General features: G+C 42.0%; 1 protein-coding gene across 4 annotated transcripts in view; it reads left to right on the top strand.

The window, feature by feature from the left end:
• The window catches only part of ME1 (malic enzyme 1), a 159,843-nt gene extending 144,627 nt beyond the window's left edge, over window positions 1-15,216 (top strand). For all 4 annotated transcript variants that reach the window (XM_072999154.2, XM_078380506.1, XM_078380510.1 and 1 more), the window contains exons 13-14: window positions 10,847-10,945; window positions 14,369-15,216. In XM_072999154.2, coding sequence (XP_072855255.2) covers window positions 10,847-10,945; window positions 14,369-14,536 — 267 coding nt within the window. In that variant the 3' untranslated portion in view covers window positions 14,537-15,216. The remainder of the gene's footprint in view (window positions 1-10,846; window positions 10,946-14,368) is intronic.
• Window positions 15,217-17,346: the final 2,130 nt, after the last annotated feature.

Below are 17,346 nucleotides of genomic sequence, written 5' to 3' on the forward strand. Positions count from 1 at the left end.
CTCCTCTTGAAGGAAGAAAAATGACCTCTGACTCTGCCATTGAAGTATAAAATCATGAATCACAGTGAATTTCATCTAAAAGAGAGCAATTGTTCAGGCAAGGAATGGGCTGCTGTTCACTTCTCCTCTGCTATGGGATTTACCTTGTAGAAATTCAGTTTCCAGCCTTGCCAAACTTGGTGTTTAAATTTGCCAGTAGGATGTTTCCCCCCCAGGAACACTTTACACTTTGCATGTCCAAAAATCAATATAAGGCCCAGTTTCTTCACACTGGTTTGACCAACCAAGCTGGACAGCACTTTATTGCAAAGTAACTTGGTTAATTTTATGCTCTTCCCTAAAACATTGCTTGTAATTTCAGTTGGATATGGCAGTCTTCATTCTGTTTCCTAAACTGCCATGTTTATTTTAAAAGCAGTGCCTTTTAAATTCCATGGCTTCATTTGGCTTGGTAAGCAATTTAGGTATACAGTAGTTTGTAAAACACTGTGGAAATTTCATAAAGAAAAGGTGGAACACACAGTGGGTTGTGAATAATCTCAGATGTCAGACTTGAGAAGAAGGCAAAAAAGGCTGAGAGTCAATTTTAGCAGCCAAAAGAAAAAAAAATTATAAAAATTAGAAAACTTTGCAGTTAACTTTTTAAGGAAGAAGTTATATGCTAATATCTACATTAAATTCAATTTTGGCCCTTCAGGTTTTTATCTAAATGTCACTAAGACTCACTAGGGCTGTAATACTGTGCACATTTTCCAGGGAATAACAGATAGAGATAGCTTGTGTGTTTATATGTTTGTACTGTATCATCCTGTACTGTAAGTGAGAGGGTGAGATTGAAAATTGTAAGTGGGATATGTATCAGGAGTGATAGTTATGGAAGTTGAGAAATGAGGAAAAACATTAATGGAACTGTGAGCTGATTGGTCTGTATGGTTTGTGGCTGTGTTGAATTTAAGGGTGCATGTGTGAGAGTTAGTAGAGCTGTGGGTTGGTTAGTGCTATTAGTGCTGTCAGAGTTTGGGAGTTAGAATGAGGGTTGCCTGTGGAAAGGCTGAGTAATAGCATAGACGTGTTAGAACTTTTGTCAAAGGAAGTATCTGTCTCTTAATAAGGAACAGAAAGTATGTAAAATTACAAAAAAAGTAAAGGCTTGTGATTATATACTGAAGAACCCGACAGTTTAAACATTGCCCAAATTTTGTTGTTTACTGTAAGCCAAATTGTGACTCTTGGTCACAGTTTTTTCCCTAGCAGACAAACTCTGTGCTGTGATTCAGTGAGGGCACATTCACACCCTGGCTGTTTGTGTGTGTGCATGCATCTCCCCCCACCCCGAGGGTCACAGCAGGGACACTTTGTTAGCAAGATAGAATGCATCAAAAGTTGAGATTTGACTTATGCTAAGCAGTGGGACTTTGGCCATAGTTTCTTATACAGTGGTGCCTCACATTACGACGTTAATTCATTCCAGCGAAATCGCTGTAGAACGAAAACGTCGTAATGCGAAATAAAAAAGCCCATAGAAACGCATTAAAACCCAATTAATGCGTTCCTATGCGCTTGAAACTCACCGTCCAGCGAAGATCCTCCATATTGCGGCCTTTTTCGCTGCCCGTGCAGCAAGGAATCCATCCCAGAAAAGAGCGGGGAGCCATTTTTTTAACCCGGTGGCCATTTTGAAACCACCAATCAGCTGGCCAAAAATCGTCATTTTGCGAGAATTGGTTCCCGAAGCAGGGAACCGATCATTGCAAAGCGAAATTCCCCCATTGAAACCAACATAAAGCGATTGTTTTGTGATCGCAAAAAATTCATCATAATGCGATTTCGTCGTTAAATGGGGCGCTCGTCTTGTGAGGCACCACTGTATTTTGTTTTTATGTGGTCACTGAACATTTTTATTCCTTTGCATTTTTTGCAATTTTTAAAATAGAATACGTTTGCTTATTGTTTTATAAATGGCAGGATTAACTAGCAAAGGTACAAATCATAAGACCAATTATTATCTTGGTTATCATTGTATAGATAGGAGATCTAAGATAATGTAGCTGATTAGTGCTATGATACACAGTTTATATAGCATCGCCACAGTACAGAAAGCTGTGTTTCACCAAAACATTCTTACTATTTTTTAAAAAGGGAATTGTGATCTTAGAACTGTAGCAGAGTTAAATCATTAGGGTAAAAAAGAACACTGGCTGTTTGCCTAGGTCGGAGATCCAGAAGGTGACTTTATTCACAAGTTTAAGTGACAACCCCAAACCTAGTGTAGAGGATTGAAGTGACTGTCATTTGGGTGGTGGCACACATAGGTAGAGATGTATAAATTCCTCATACATACATAAGTCTGCATTCTGTGTGTAGCTGCTTTGAAATATGATTCATAAGCCCTATTCAATCATTGAAATTCATCCAGATGGTTAGAGGAGTACATTGAGCCCCACCCTGCTGCTGTCAGTTTGTTCGAGTGATGACAGAAGAGTCTGAAGAGAAGATTGTGAGGGTTCAATGGTTACCTCAGGCTTATCGGACACAAACACAGGATGCTCAGTTTTTTGAAAAACAGAACTAGGATTTATTGGAACATCAAATAAAGAAGTGTCAACATTAATCTTGTCATTGTTCTTTTCTCTCGTCGCCACCGGGTCTAACGAGGGTGTCCATACATCTTGGAAAAATGGATGGTAACTTGGATCATACCAGGGTCCTTTGGAAAACGGGTTAGTCTCACCCGGTTCCTTAACATCAATGTCCACCTCGATCAGGGGTAAGGTCTCCTCATCTCCCCTCTCCAGGTGATAGGGGTCGGCTCCCTTTGCATAGGGGTCCCAGGTTCCGGTAAATACCTCCTCCGGCGAGCCTCCTCCAGATGCCATGCTTTCCTTTCCCTCTCTACCGCCTCCTTTTCCTCTCTCAACCTTCTCCGCCACTCTCTGGCTTCTGATTCTCCCCAATAGGATGGTTTGGGGGGGGGGGTAAACCTCTTTGTCGTCTGTAATCTGCCTCTTCTCTAGGCACCCTCACTTTCTCACATTTCCCTGTCCAGGGATCCTCCACCCATATCAATACCCAACCTCCGGGTATATTGTCCCGCTCTCCTTTTATATCCCCATGTCCCACCTCTACCAATGGTCGCTCCCCCACCTGTGTTCCCGCCCTTTCTATTCCTGTCTGGGTAGCCACTGACAGTCTCCTCACACCCTGTTCCAAATCACAGGTGTCTATACCCTGATGTCTGACCGCGACGCGAGTAGCCGTTGATTCCGTTTGAGTCTCCTTCTCTCTCTTAAAGGAGGACAACACTCCGGCGAGCGCTTCTATAGCCTCGCCTTGGATCTCACAAAGACATTCCTACTTATACACAGTCTGTGCATGTGAGGAAGAACTTAGGTTTCCAGCATTACTTTCTTGCATCCATGTGAACAAACACCTCTCCAGACTCTCCTATCATTCCTTGAGCCAACTGACAGCGGAAGGATGGATCTAGGCACTCCCTCTAGCCATATTGTTGCAACCAGGAATTCTAACAAATAAAGAAGGCTGTAGTAATACTGCAGCCATTAGAGGACTTAACATCTGATCTCAATCATGCTGTAGAAATTGAGTATCAAGAAAACAAACGCATATTTACATCTTGAATAAATTTGATTAGTCATGTCTTATCTGCAAAGAAGGAATCACTTTACTCCTCCAAAGACAATATTAACTAAGAAAATTTACTGCCACAGCATTTACAAGGGGGATTTGTTAAATTACTGGAACATTGCATAGTTAGGATGGCACTGTTAGACATATGGCGTTGATGTCTAACTATGTTAGTCACACATTAGTCTCACTACGTTCAGTGCAATTTACATTAGTCATTCACTCATGTCATTCAACCAAGTGAGAAAAATGTAAAAGGTTTCACTGCATTGGGTGAAATTATGAGAGCTTGAATGCATTTCCCACATTTTGGGCCCTTGTGGGAAAATGGCATGGAAATATTTTTGTTCCCCCGCCCCCCAAAAAAGTAGTGTGCAATGGAACGTGTGTGTTTTGCACAACGCCAGAATCTTGCTAGCATTTTAGAATCAGAATAGTGGAGTTATTAAGGCCATTAAGTCCAACCCCCTACTTAATGCAGGAATCCAAACCAAAGCAGATCTAACATATGATTACCCAATTTTCTTTTGAATGCCTCCAGCGTTGGAGTTCTTATCACTACCTGCCGTAATTGGTTCCATTTTTATACTGCTCTAACAGTTAATAAGTTGTTCCTGATATTCAGATGAAATCTGGCTTCATGTGACTTGAGCCCATTATTATGTGTCCTGTACTCAGATGGTCGCGAACAGATCCTGCCCCTCCTCCATATGTCTTTCAAGGACAGTAGGATCCCCTTATCTGTGGGATCAGTATCCACTGATTCACTTATCCACAATCTGAAAATATCAAACATACTGAAAGAAAAATCCTGATCACTCTCTATCTCTCTCAGTGTGTGTGTCTGTGTCTGTCCCACCTGCTACTTGTGCTTTATCTTTGTAATCCCATTTACTTTATTTCTGTTTGGCATTAGCAAAAGCATTTTCCTTAGACAGACGATAGATAGATAGATAGATAGATAGATAGATAGATAGATAGATAGATAGATAGAGAGAGAGAGAGAGAGAGAGAGAGAGAGAGAGAGAGAGAGAGATCACAGGCCTTAATTTCCAGTCCCCCCAATCATGCTTGTTGGTCTCAACTTGTTCCAGTTTGCTGGCGTCCTTCTTAAAGTGCAGTATCCAGAACTAGACACAGTACTCTAGATCAATGGTTCTTAACCTTTGTTACTCGGATGCTTTTGAACTGCAACTCCCAGAAACCCCAGTCAGGACATCTGGTGGTGAAGGCTTCTGGGAGTTGCAGTCCAAAACTCCTGAGTAACCCAAGGTTAAGAACCAGTGCTCTAGATGAGGCCTAAACAGTGCTAAATAGAGGGGGACTAGTACCTCACAGGATTTTGAGACTATACTTCTGTTAATGCATCCTAAAATAGCATTTGCCTTTTTTGCAGCAACATTGCATTGTTGGCTCATGTTCAGCTTGTGATCTATAAGAATTCCAATCTCATTCTTGCTTGTAGTATTACTGAATGAAGTATCCTCCATCTTGTATCTGTGTCTGTGCCCCCCCCCTTGGTGTAGAACTGCACTTATCCCTGTTAAATTTAATTCTGTTGTTTTCAGCCCAGTGCTCAAGACTATCATGAGATTTTGGAATTTTGTTCCTGTTTTTCAAGGCATTAGCTATTCCACCCAATTTTGAGTCATCCAGAAATCTGATAAGTATTCTCTACACCCTCTCATCATAAAAAGAGCACCAGGCCCAGGACTAAGTATTGCAGGACTCCACTTTTTACTGTCTCCTAGTTTGAGAAGTAGCTATTGATAAGCACTCTCTGAGTATGATTCTGTAACCAACTGTGTATCCATCTGACAGTTGTTACATTTAGCACACTAGTTAAGTTTGCCAACCAGCATATCATGGGGCACTTTATCAAAGGTTTTGCTGAAGTCATTATATGTTATGTCTACAGCATTCCCACTATCTACCATTTTACCCAATCAATTTTACCCAATCAAAAAATGAGATAAGGTTAGTCTGGCATGTCTTTGCTTCTAATTTTCAAGATGCTTGCAGAGTTGTCTGGAGTAGGTGAAACTGCATAAGTTGCAGAGGTGAACTGGAGATAATTACCCAAGGGCAAGTTGTGTGACTAGTGTGTGACCAGACGTGTTACCAACATCACTGAATTCTGTACAAAATATAAGCTTTTATACAATTCTGTACAAAATATAAGCTTTTACCTATATTGCTGCCCAAGAAAAAACTTTGGGGTTTTCCTTTCTCACACTGTTTAAACTACTGTATTTTTCCATGTATAAGATGATACTTTGGTCTATAATCTTTAGACTAAAAATTGACGGTTGTCTTATACACGGAGGTAAGCCGAGGAGAGAACTGTACAATTGCGAAACTGCCCATACCTTGCCTCTGCAAACAGGCTTCCTTCAGTCATGAGGCTTAGCTGCCTCCAATCACAAGCCTTATGTAAATGACATCAGCTGATGCTGAACAAACCAATTGGAACACATCTCGTTGGAGGTGGAGCAAGTAGACAGGGCTCAGATGCAATAGGGACTGGTGATGGTGGAGTGTTCTGATCCCAGAGGATGAATAATGTGATATGCTCAAAGCTAAGTGTGAACTGTACTGGTATGTACTGGTATGACTGTGCTGGTACATAAATGTCACCTAATTGCTAAATAAAAGTGTGTTCTGTTTTATGTTTGCAATATTGATTTCTTAATTTTGGGTTGGAAAAGGGGGGGTCTTATACATGAGGGCATCTTATACATGGAAAAATATGGTAGCTTAAAATTATATGTCACCAGAGAGCAATAATTTTTGCATGTGTTACTTCAAAATAATGGAAGGTAGTAACTAGAGATGGACACTTCATATTCTTATCTCAAAGGTATTTATATGAACTGCAGCACCACAAGTGCTGCAGAGGCCCAATTCCCTCCCCCAGAACTGGCAGGCCCACTCCCTGAGTTCCACGCAACACTGTGGTCTTCCTTTGGCAGTGGCACACCAATCCTGACAGGAACCCAGCCAGCCCTTCCCCACCCACCCCCACGCAGCAAACCACTTATCGACAGAGCAGAAAGACTCCCCGTCCTGCCTCTGTGCCAGAGTGGTCAGCTGTGGGGGTGGCAGGGCTGGGCTTCTGCCAGGATTGGTGCACTGCCACCAAAGAAGGACCACAGTGCTGTGTGGATCCTGTTGAATGGGCTGGCCAGTTCTGTGAGAGGGAATTGGACCCCCGCAACACCTGCGGTGCTGTGGTTTGTAATCGTATCCCTGAGATAAGAATAAGAAGTGCCCATCTCTAGTAGTAACTGATAAGTGATGGGAAGGGGTTATCCCAAATGGAACTGTTTTGAGTTGGGAAGCATGATCTATTTTGCAAAATTAGTTTTCAAACTTATGATGTTCTGTATTCTAGTCTATGAAGTACCTTCTCCACATTATTTTCTATAGAAAAGTTTTTTTTTAAGCTTTTAATGATAAAATAGCTTCACAGCAAACCTTATTGACAGTACTTTGCTTTTGCATAGCCTGCATATCATGCCCACTTGGGTGGGAAGCTGTTTTTTTAAAGTGTCGGGGAAGGAGAAACTTTGCAGAGAGAGGGGAATACTGTACTGGTGTTACAGATGCACCCTCCCATCTTTACAACAACGTCTGCAGGGGGGAAAGCCTGATTGAATCCTCTCTTCATGGAAAAGTTGTAGCCCCTGGAAGCAGAGAAATAAAGCTGGTTTGGCAGCAAGTAGGTTGGATCCATTCAAATCAGCCTTGCATGTCATGCAATTTAAAAATAAATAAATGAATTCACTTGTTTTATAAGCCCAGGGTAATTGACGATCCAGTCACCTTCTAAGCCAAACCATCTAGGGTTCAGGACTGAGCCCATGGAAAACTATGAGAAACAAGAAATAAAGTTATTCTTGTGTACAAATTCGCCTTAACTCTGCTGCAATCAGAGAAAGGAAAAGGTGTCAAAAGATAACCTTCTGCAATAGCTTTCTAAAGAGTCTAGAGATCTGTGTGATTGGGACTGAACGTTGACATTTATAACTGTGGGCTTTATAATTGATCCCTTTGCCTGTTAAACCTAATAAAAAGAGCTGTTTAGTCATTGTAAGAATAGCATATTTTGTTTTCAGGTGTTTTTAATTTCATGTTAAGTAAAGTTCAGCTTTGAGTTTGAGATGATAAATCTAGGGCTGAGTAAGCTAAAATAGTGTAATTGTAGACAGTTTTGCCATGATGGCAAGCCGCATTCTCTCAGCCTGATGAAGCAGAACTAAAATGTCAGAGAATTATGAAGTAATGAGTTATGTTGGCAAGTCAACATGCTATGGTGGAATCTTTCCAGGTATAATCTGGTGTAAATAGTCAAAAAGCCAAGGTACTCGGTCTTCGATGGTATCTGTGAAAAACTGATAGGGCTTTTCTCTTCACAGTAAAAATAACAATATAGAAAATAAATAGGTTTATGACATAATGGGTGGTTGCATTGTGACTATGGCACAACTTTCTTTTGAAATGTGGTCTTGTGGGATACAATAGGAAAACAATAATATCTGGTCAGCTCCTGTTAAAGTATAGACCTGAGAACTGCATATTGTTACATGATGAAGGGTTTCAAAGCAGGAAGGGGAAAGTTAGGTTTCAGATATGGTATGTAATGATACAATGACTAAAAGGCTGAAAAGGAAATCAATAATTAAGTTTGCCTGCTATCAGTTGTTTGCTGTGTAGCTTTTTAGCTTTGCCTTCAAACTTCTTATTAATAAGATGATTATAATGTAAGAAAGGTGAAAACTATCTCTTCCTAATTTAGAATATTATGCACTGGACAGCATCCTTATGTTTAATTTTAATTGCAGTAATTGTCACATTGCAGTCTGACTACTTTCTTAACTACCATGCAAATGAAACCATGCTTCCTGTCCTATAAGCGCTTATGTATCCCTGGAAGAGGCAACTACTGTACTAATTTACCACAGGAAAATAGTCAAATAACAGAGAAAACTTCTTCCTTTTTAAACTACTTTAGCTCCCCCTTGTGGATTCTGCAGTACAAAAAATATGTTAATATGGGGAAAAGTCACTGTCAGTAGTTTATTTAGTACTTGGGGTGAAATGCTGTTTTGCACCCTAAGCAACAAAAAGGTATACTCTTGGTAGTGCTAGGTAATATTTTATCTCAGTAAAAATCCTGCTGTTGTACACCTGGTGATGGACTGATTATGAGGTAAAATATGTCAAATGTAGTACAGTATTCCTAGGAAACAGAACAGATAAATCAACAGTGAATGGAAATCTGAGTTGCATAAATTATTGGGGAGGATCAAATCTATGCATCTGCTGTTAACTCACAGCCCTCACACTCTGACCCTCTGAGAAGTCTTCCTGGAGCTGTTCTCTTACCATTCAGTTCCTGGCATCTTTATCCATCAGGTGGTAGTTGCTCCAGAGGGCAGGAGGCTCCTTCAGTGCAGCCACCAGCTTGCTCCTCATGGAGTCGCCTAGGCGTAGAGTAGAATAGGTGAGATCTTCTCCCTTTTGTAGCCTTCATCAAGAGGAAGAGTCAGAGGAAGAACTCCAGTGAGATTCCAAAGTCGCTGTGTGCACTCTTTTTTGCTGGTTTAGTTTTAGCTGGTGTTAATTATTAGCAAAATGGTTTGCTATCTTTGGCCTATTCACTCAGAATCTTATATAAACAAGTAAGTATGAGTGTAGCCACTGTTAATTCATCTTTTTAATTCCAGTTAAGATAGAAATTAACAGGTCAGGGGAGACTGAAATGTATAAAGTATAGACAATGATAATTTTTTTTAAATGTAATCCTTGTTTACATTACAACCCAACTGATTAAGACGTACATTGCGATGAAAACCCTTGTTCTTATTCAGACATGAACCTTTTGACAATTTTTATTGTTGTTTTGCTCTTTCAGTGGTAACTTTTCTTGGTTCAACAATGACCATTTCAACTCAACTGTTTTCTCACATTTTCAATACTGCCATCTCTGATCTCATATTTATCTCTGTTTATTCCTTGGTGTAGAGACCTGTCTGTTTGTCCTTGGTAAGGAGTCCTCTATAAGCAGTAAGGCACTGCTGTCATATTATGGTATACTGTATATCACACTGGAAAGTAGGCAGGTGTTACAAAATTTCGATATTGCAGATTATATTATTAGGCATTATAATAGCAGCCAGAACTCTCTTGCATAAATTATACCAGTGGAAAGGAAGTGGCATCACTTTGAGTGGCAGACTTCCACTAATTAATTAGTTCTTCTAATTAATTATTAGATTAGCAATGTTTCCTCATTGTTTCAATGTAATCTAATAACACTCAATTAGTGGCAGTCTGATTCATGCAAGAATCCAGAAGATGGCACCACTTTTAGATTCCTGAATGAATTAGATTGATTCTAATTAAAGACACAAACACCCCCCTTCAATTTTGTACCATGTGTGAAGCCACCTGACTTGGCAGAATTTTGCTAATAACTGCTTTTAGGTTTATTACATATTTGGTTTTGGCTTCTACACACTCTTTTCCTTTAAAACAAACATGTAAAATGCATCGGTTTTCCTTCAGCTGATGCATTTCTGTGTACAATTGGACCTCCCTATCTGTGAAGGATCAGTTACACAATCTGCCATGGATGCCTGAAACCGCAGATACAAGGGAACCCTACATATAATGTACTGTACAAGGGGGTGGGACAAAGACCACAAGGGGGCACCCTATATATTGTATATAGGACTGCAGCAAACTGTGGATAAATGAAACTTATCCTGCAGATACGGGAGTTCTACTGTACATGTTAGTCTGAAAGGGGAAAAAGTCTGTTTAGATCCTGTTTCAATGTGTTCTTGTAGGCCTGTTGCTGATACTTGGTAGCTGCAACAGACAAAACTTCAATAACCACTCTGAGCCATGATGGGGAGAGCATGGTTGGAGTGGTTACATGTAACTACCATATAAATTTCCAAAAATGCCATGGAGCAGCACTATGTCAGGGGCATTGTGAGAAGCATCAAAATATGGCTCTGAGGACCAGGTTGAACAGGGAGGACAGGCATCAACAAGAGCCTTACTGGGGCCATCAAAGCTTCAAAGAAAATGCCCATGGAAAGCCACCCCTAGCTTTCTTATTATGGCAATGTATTTTCAAATGAACTATAAAATGAGTGTCTATAGGTAAATGTCTTATATTTGTCCTTAGGTTATATGTCAACAAGTTTCACAGAAGCACTTAGAGGAAGGACGTTTGTATCCACCTTTAGCATCAATTCAAGATGTCTCCCTGAAAATTGCTGTGAAAGTAAGTTACTAATGCAATATCTGATTATGAAGGGCTGAATGTGTTATGTTAAAAAGCTATTAACATGTTTTATTATCGAACAACACATCGATGGTGTACTTTGTGACTGCTTTGTTAGCAAAGCTTTTTTTGAAAATGTCCTCAAATAATGGCAGTCTAATTAGCTGTGACAGAGTTACAGCTTATTTTCTTATCTGGATCCTCCATTATGCTGCCTGGTGGCCACTTTCAGGAGATTAGTTTGAAGGATACTCAGTCTTCCCAACACTTTTCAAAAGGCTTTGTCTAAACAAAGTTTATTTCCCCAAGACCAACTTCTTTTTTATTACACTTTGTTCCCTTTTTAACAAGACTATCCAGAATTCTCTCCCCTCCCTCTTTATCCTCAAGACAGGTGAATGAAATAGATTAGGTTGACAGATCATGGCTAGACAACAGCCAGCCTGCTGAGCTTTATGCTGATTAGGAATTAGAATAACATACCTGTAATAGAATTGTAGAACTGGAATGTACTGTGGAGTGATATACCCTAACTCCCTTATGCCAGAATACACAGCTAAAAGCATCTCTAATGATAGCTACCAATCTCTCTTTAAAGACCTCTTCACAAAGAGGAGCCTGCCACCTTATGAAATATTCTGTTCCACTGTCAGAAACAGCTCTTACCTTCAGGACGTTCTTCCTAATATTAGGGAGAATCATCTTTCTTTTAATTTGAATCCATTTCTTTTTTCTCTTTCTGAGCTTATTGAGGAGAGAGATGACTTGGCTTCTATAACTGAGACCTGGGTGAGTGCAGATGGAAGAGAAGCACTCTCCCAGCTGTGTCCACCTGAGTATTCCATCCAGCATCACGGCAGATCAGTAGGTAGAGGTGGAGGGGGTCACCAAAGTCTATAAGGATTCCATCTGTGTCAGCAGGAACTGTGTGTTGTTGATTCTGGGTCTAGAGAATCTTTGCCTGACAGTGGGGCAGAGGGATAGATTTGGGTTGGTGATGGCATACTCCCTGCATCCCAGCACATTCCCTACGAGGGCTCTCTCAGAAATGATGTTGAGGGCCCACAGACTTTTCTTGCTGAGGGACTTCAACATCCATGCTGACACGGAGCTTTCTGGTTTGGCCCTGGAAGTCATAGACATCCATGGGTCTATCTATCTCAACATATTATTGGTCCCATGCATAGAGCAGGCCACACTCTGGATCTGATGTTGACATGGATAGAGTACAATGTTCCCCCTAAGCTGTGCAGATGCATGGCTGCACAGTGCTGCATTGGTGCCATGCACCTGCAGCCAGTGTTGCTACCCATTTGGTTCTGGTTGTGGCTGGAACCCTGCACACGCAGGATGGGACCACCACCCAGCGCTGGAAGAAAATTAGAGTGAACATTGATAGGGTATGATCTGAGGGTGGCAGATAATCAAGTTCTGCCCTCGGTTATGGTCATATCATTTCCTCCTGAAATTTATCCTGGCCTTGGTAACACACACATGCACACGCACACACACAAGGAGATGGGTCAGTTAAAATTCAGCCCATCTGATGGGACGTAGAATTCTCTGACAGTGGATTGCTGTCAGATGGCTTGTGCACCATCTCCTCTGGTTCACTGGATAGGTTCCAGTCGGTAACATTTGTAAATGTGGCCAGGACTCTGGGACATTACAAACCCACTACCTCTGTGTTCAATCCTTGGCCAGATTGGCTCTTGAAAGCAGCTGATGGGGTTACTGTGGATTGGGCTGCTACTATTATAAATGTCTCATTGAGGGAGAGCATTATGCCTTTCTACAGCTCATCCTAAAATGTTCCAACCTGATGATGGACAATTTAACCAACTTTAGGCCTGTTGCCAGTATTTATGGGCAAGTTGATTAAGCGTGTGGTGGCAGAGCAGCTCCAGACATTCCTGGAGGAGGAGAATTATCTGGATCTGTTTCAGTCCAAGTTCAGGCTGTGCTATGGTACTAAGACAGCACTGGTCACATTGCAAGATTACTTCCTCAGGGAGGCCTATGGTTAATAGGATTGACCCTGATGGTGCTCCCTGACCTCTCAGTGGCCTTTGACACCATCGTTGATGGTATATTCTTGGACAGACTGTCAGGTATGGGGGTTGGTGGATTGGTGCTTAGCTGATTCTGATCTTTTCTTGATGACTGTGTCCAAAAAGTTCAGCTTGAGGAAGAACTTTTGGCCTCTTGGACCCTGAATTGTAGATTGTCACAGGGGTTGTCTATCTCCCCAATTCTCTTTAATATCTATGCGAGGCTGCTGGGATAGGCCATCCAGAGATTTGGAGTGTGTTTTCATCAATATGTTGACTGATGATACACAGCTCTATCTCTACTTTGCAGTGGATGCTGTCCATGTCCTGAAGCACTGTCTGACCTCAATTCTGGAATGGATGAAGGCTAATAGGCAAAAACTGAACCCGGAAAAGATGGGGGTGGTCATGCTCTTGGGAGGTCCTCTGGAAAGGGTAGGGGGTAGACTCCCTAGGTTGGATAGAGTCCTCCTTCCACTTGTAACTTGGGGATGCTCCTGGACTCACCCTATCTCTGGAGCATCAGATTTCAGCTGTGTCCAGGCCAGCATTTAACCAACTTAGACTTATCGCCCAGTTACACCCCTACCTGAATGGAAGATCCCTGGCTACTTTGGTCTGTGCACTGGTGATCCCTAAGACTGATTTTGTAACACCCTCTATGTGAATCTGTCCTTGAGGCTGGTGCAGAAATTACAGCGGGTCCAGAATGTGGTAGCCAGAATGGTCTCAGATGTGAATAAGTTTTGGTCTCAGGTGTGAATAAGTTTGATCACATATCACTAGTTCTGGTTCACCTCCACTGGCTAACAGTTGTTTACTGCACCAGGTTCCAGGTTTTAATGCTAGTATGTAAAACCCTTAATGGTTTGGGCCCCAGTATCTGCTGAAGCAGTTCTCCCTCAGAACATTGCCATGTTCCACCCATTCGTCACAGGCCTTATTTCTCCAAGTTGCTATGCCAAGAGAGGCTGAGAAAACAGCCACCAGAAAGCTTGCCTTCTGGCCATAGCCGATACTTTATGAAATAGGATGCCAAAGACTTTTCTTTGTTTCTGGAAGCATTTAAGCATTTAAGGGCTTTGCCTATATATCATTTGAAGTTTTATTTGAAGTAGGTATTTACAGAATTTTATTGATTGGTTGGGAGTGGTCTGGGCTATTGTTTATTTATCTTTGTAAACTGCTTAGAATAGTCCCACACTAAGTCAGCAGTATATAAATCTATGAAATAAATACATTTTGTTGATTGGATTTTCACTGATACATTAGATTAGAATCTATTACTCAATATTAAAATTTGAACTTTTTTACTTTTACACTGTGCTGCCTCTCAAGGTGATGCAAAATCTTCCTAATGTCTTGTTTTCAGATTGTAGAGCAAGCCTACAGCAACAACACTGCCACTTTCTACCCTGAGCCAGTAGACAAGGAAGCTTTCATTCACTCCCAGATTTACAGCACTGACTATGAAAACTTTCTGACGGATTCTTACTCCTGGCCCAAAGAAGCCATGAAAATACAAACTGCAAACTTTTAATGGAAGAACAGCACCACGGAAATACTAGCAGCACTGAGAGACTTGCAAGTTTTCATCTTCCTTTAAACGATAGCACAACTTTGTCAGAACTCAGGATATATTTGTTTTCCTTGTTAACAGCACAGAATAATTTTAAAAGCCAAATGTTATTAATGCTCTGTTTTTTAAATGAATTACTTAAGCTGAAACAGTATACAAATAAAATAATTTTTAAAATGTAGACACTTTTAATAAAAATTTAAAGGGCCTCTGCTAGACTTATTACAGCCAAAAAGAAGTACAGAAAATAGAGATGCGCTTTTCATATATTTTGACATCTGTATAAAATTTTGGTTATGTATTAGTTTTTCCACTGAGCAGCCTTATCAGGACATACTTGTTTTCCTTTTGAACTGCACAGAATAATTTAAAACGCCAAATATTATACTGTTGTTTAAAGAAAGTAAGTTCAAATAGTATACCAATATGAGAATTTTAAAAATATACACACTTTTAAGAAAAAATTTAAGCGGCTCTGCTACATTTATTACAGCTAAAGAGAAGTACAGAAAATAAAGGAGAAAGGCACTTTTCATATATCTTGACAACTGTATGAAATTTTGGTTATGTACTGTATTAGTTTTTCCATTGAATTAGTTTTTCCATTGAAAAAATGAATACAATGAAGTGACATGGCAATATATCATCGGTATGATCATTTAAAATTTGACATAGTTACTTCAATATTTTGTCATTCTTCATCGTGGTCTTCTGTGAATGCACACAACAAGGGTTAATCAGCGCCAGCGATGATCTCCTCGGAACGTTCTAGAGCTTAAATAAAAGAAACAAAGTTGTAGGTCATTTACACTGCGCATGCTCCTCCCACCCCCTCCTTAGTTCCATTTCTCCGCCGGACGAACTGGTTCTCTTCGGCTAGAGCTCTGTTATTTTGCTTACTATTCTCTGGGTTTTTTGGCTTTTTTGACCCTTGGCAAGGCTATTCGGCTATTCTACTCTCTCCTGTCCTGACTTGGCTCGGTTTGTGGACTTTGAACTCTGGTTTTCCCTTGTTTGGCAAGCTCGGGTTTTTCCCGCCCTTTTCAACGGTCTCCGTTGCAGGGCGTTGGTGCGGTTTCAGCTTATGTCCCCCTCCGGTCCCTTTAGCCGGTGCATAAGCTGTGATAGAAAGCTCCCCTTCCAGGACCGGCACGAAAAGTGTCTTTTTTGTCTCGGGGAATCCCATTCTCCCCAGGATTGCAGGCATTGTAGGGCTTTTACTAAGCCAGCCCTCTGTGCTCGCCAGCAGCGCTTAAAATTTCATCTCTGGAGCGCTGCGTTGGCTGCCTCAGAGCCGTCCCTTATGGAGCTTCCCGGTGCAGCAGTTTCTCCGTCCACCTCAAGTAATCTGCCTCAACCTCCTGCCTCTAAAGCTTCTAAGAGGGCTACAGACAAACCTGATAAAAATTCATCCAAGGAGCCGTCCTCTTCTAAGTCTGCGAAGAATAAGCCTGTAAAGCAGACAAAAAAGAGAGCTGTTAAGCGCTTGGGAACGATAGAGGAGTTACCTTCTGTCTCGCCCTCCCTACGTTCCCCTGCATTGGAGGAGCCTTCACAAGACAAGGAGTCCTTGTTTGGGGTATCCGCTTCTCTACCCCCAGGACAGTCTGAGCCACCCAGGATCCCGGGGACTGCCTCCCCAACACCTATTCGGCTTGCTGCAGTCACCGCAAGCTTGGTGTCTCCGCCCAACAGCCCTGAGTCTATCGGGCGGGCGTCTTCGGCTCACTCCTCCACTTCGGCTTCCTCGACACCGACGCCGACGCCGCGGAAGAGGTCTCGCAAAACTAAACATATTTCCAAGCGACGGCATCGATCACCTCTTCGCCATTCTCGGCGCCGACGTCACTCGTCAGATGACTCGTCTTTGTCATCCTCCCCGCCGAGGAAGCATCGACGTCGACACCGACGGCGCTACACCTCCTCTTCGCCCTCGACTTCGCAGGACAGACGTCGACGCCGAAGGAGGGCAAAATACATCTATGTCTCTTCCTCCTCGTCTTCATCTCCACCAAGGAAGCACCGACGCCGTCACCACTTCGACGTCGAGGAGCTTCCGCGACCTGCTCTGCTTACCGACCACCCCAGGGGTGTTACTGCCCCTGTTTCATCTGTGACGTCTGTCGCTGCCGACCCTCACCGTCTTTCTACAGCGGATTTCCGACCTGAGCTTCGAGCTCGCAAAAAAGGACATTCTCCCTTATCAGAAGAGGGGGTTCCCTTTTCGGACAGTTTCTCTGATTCTGAGGAGGAACCTCCTCCTCCAGAGGACAAGGAGGATTTGCCAGTGGGTGACACTGTGGGATCCGACACGGGTGACCCCCATGCATCCTCTCCGTCGGAAGACTTCTCATCTTACTCACAGATGCTCGCACGAATGGCCAAGGTCCTTAAACTGCAAATGGACACACCAGCTCCTCCAGAGGAGGATCTCATTTTTGGAGATATTAATAGTGAGCGGTCTCCTCCTCCCACTCTGTCTTACCTTTCTGTTCTTACTACGATCATCAAGGATTTTTGGGATCAACCTTCTACGACGCCTGCACTATCTCGGCGCACTGAGAATCTTTATCGTGTGTCTGGGGAGGATTCCAAGTTTCTCCTGAAACATCCTATACCCAATTCCTTGATTGTTGAGACTAGTTGCACCAGACCAACAGGGAAGTCGCATGTTACCCCCACTAATAAGGAGGGGAAAAAGCTTGAAGTTCTTGGCAGGAAGATTTATTCTCTGATCGCTTTTATTCTCAGAGTGGCGAATTACCAAACTG

Source organism: Pogona vitticeps, chromosome 1 (assembly GCF_051106095.1).
Source record: "Pogona vitticeps strain Pit_001003342236 chromosome 1, PviZW2.1, whole genome shotgun sequence".
Classification (NCBI taxonomy): domain Eukaryota; kingdom Metazoa; phylum Chordata; class Lepidosauria; order Squamata; family Agamidae; genus Pogona; species Pogona vitticeps.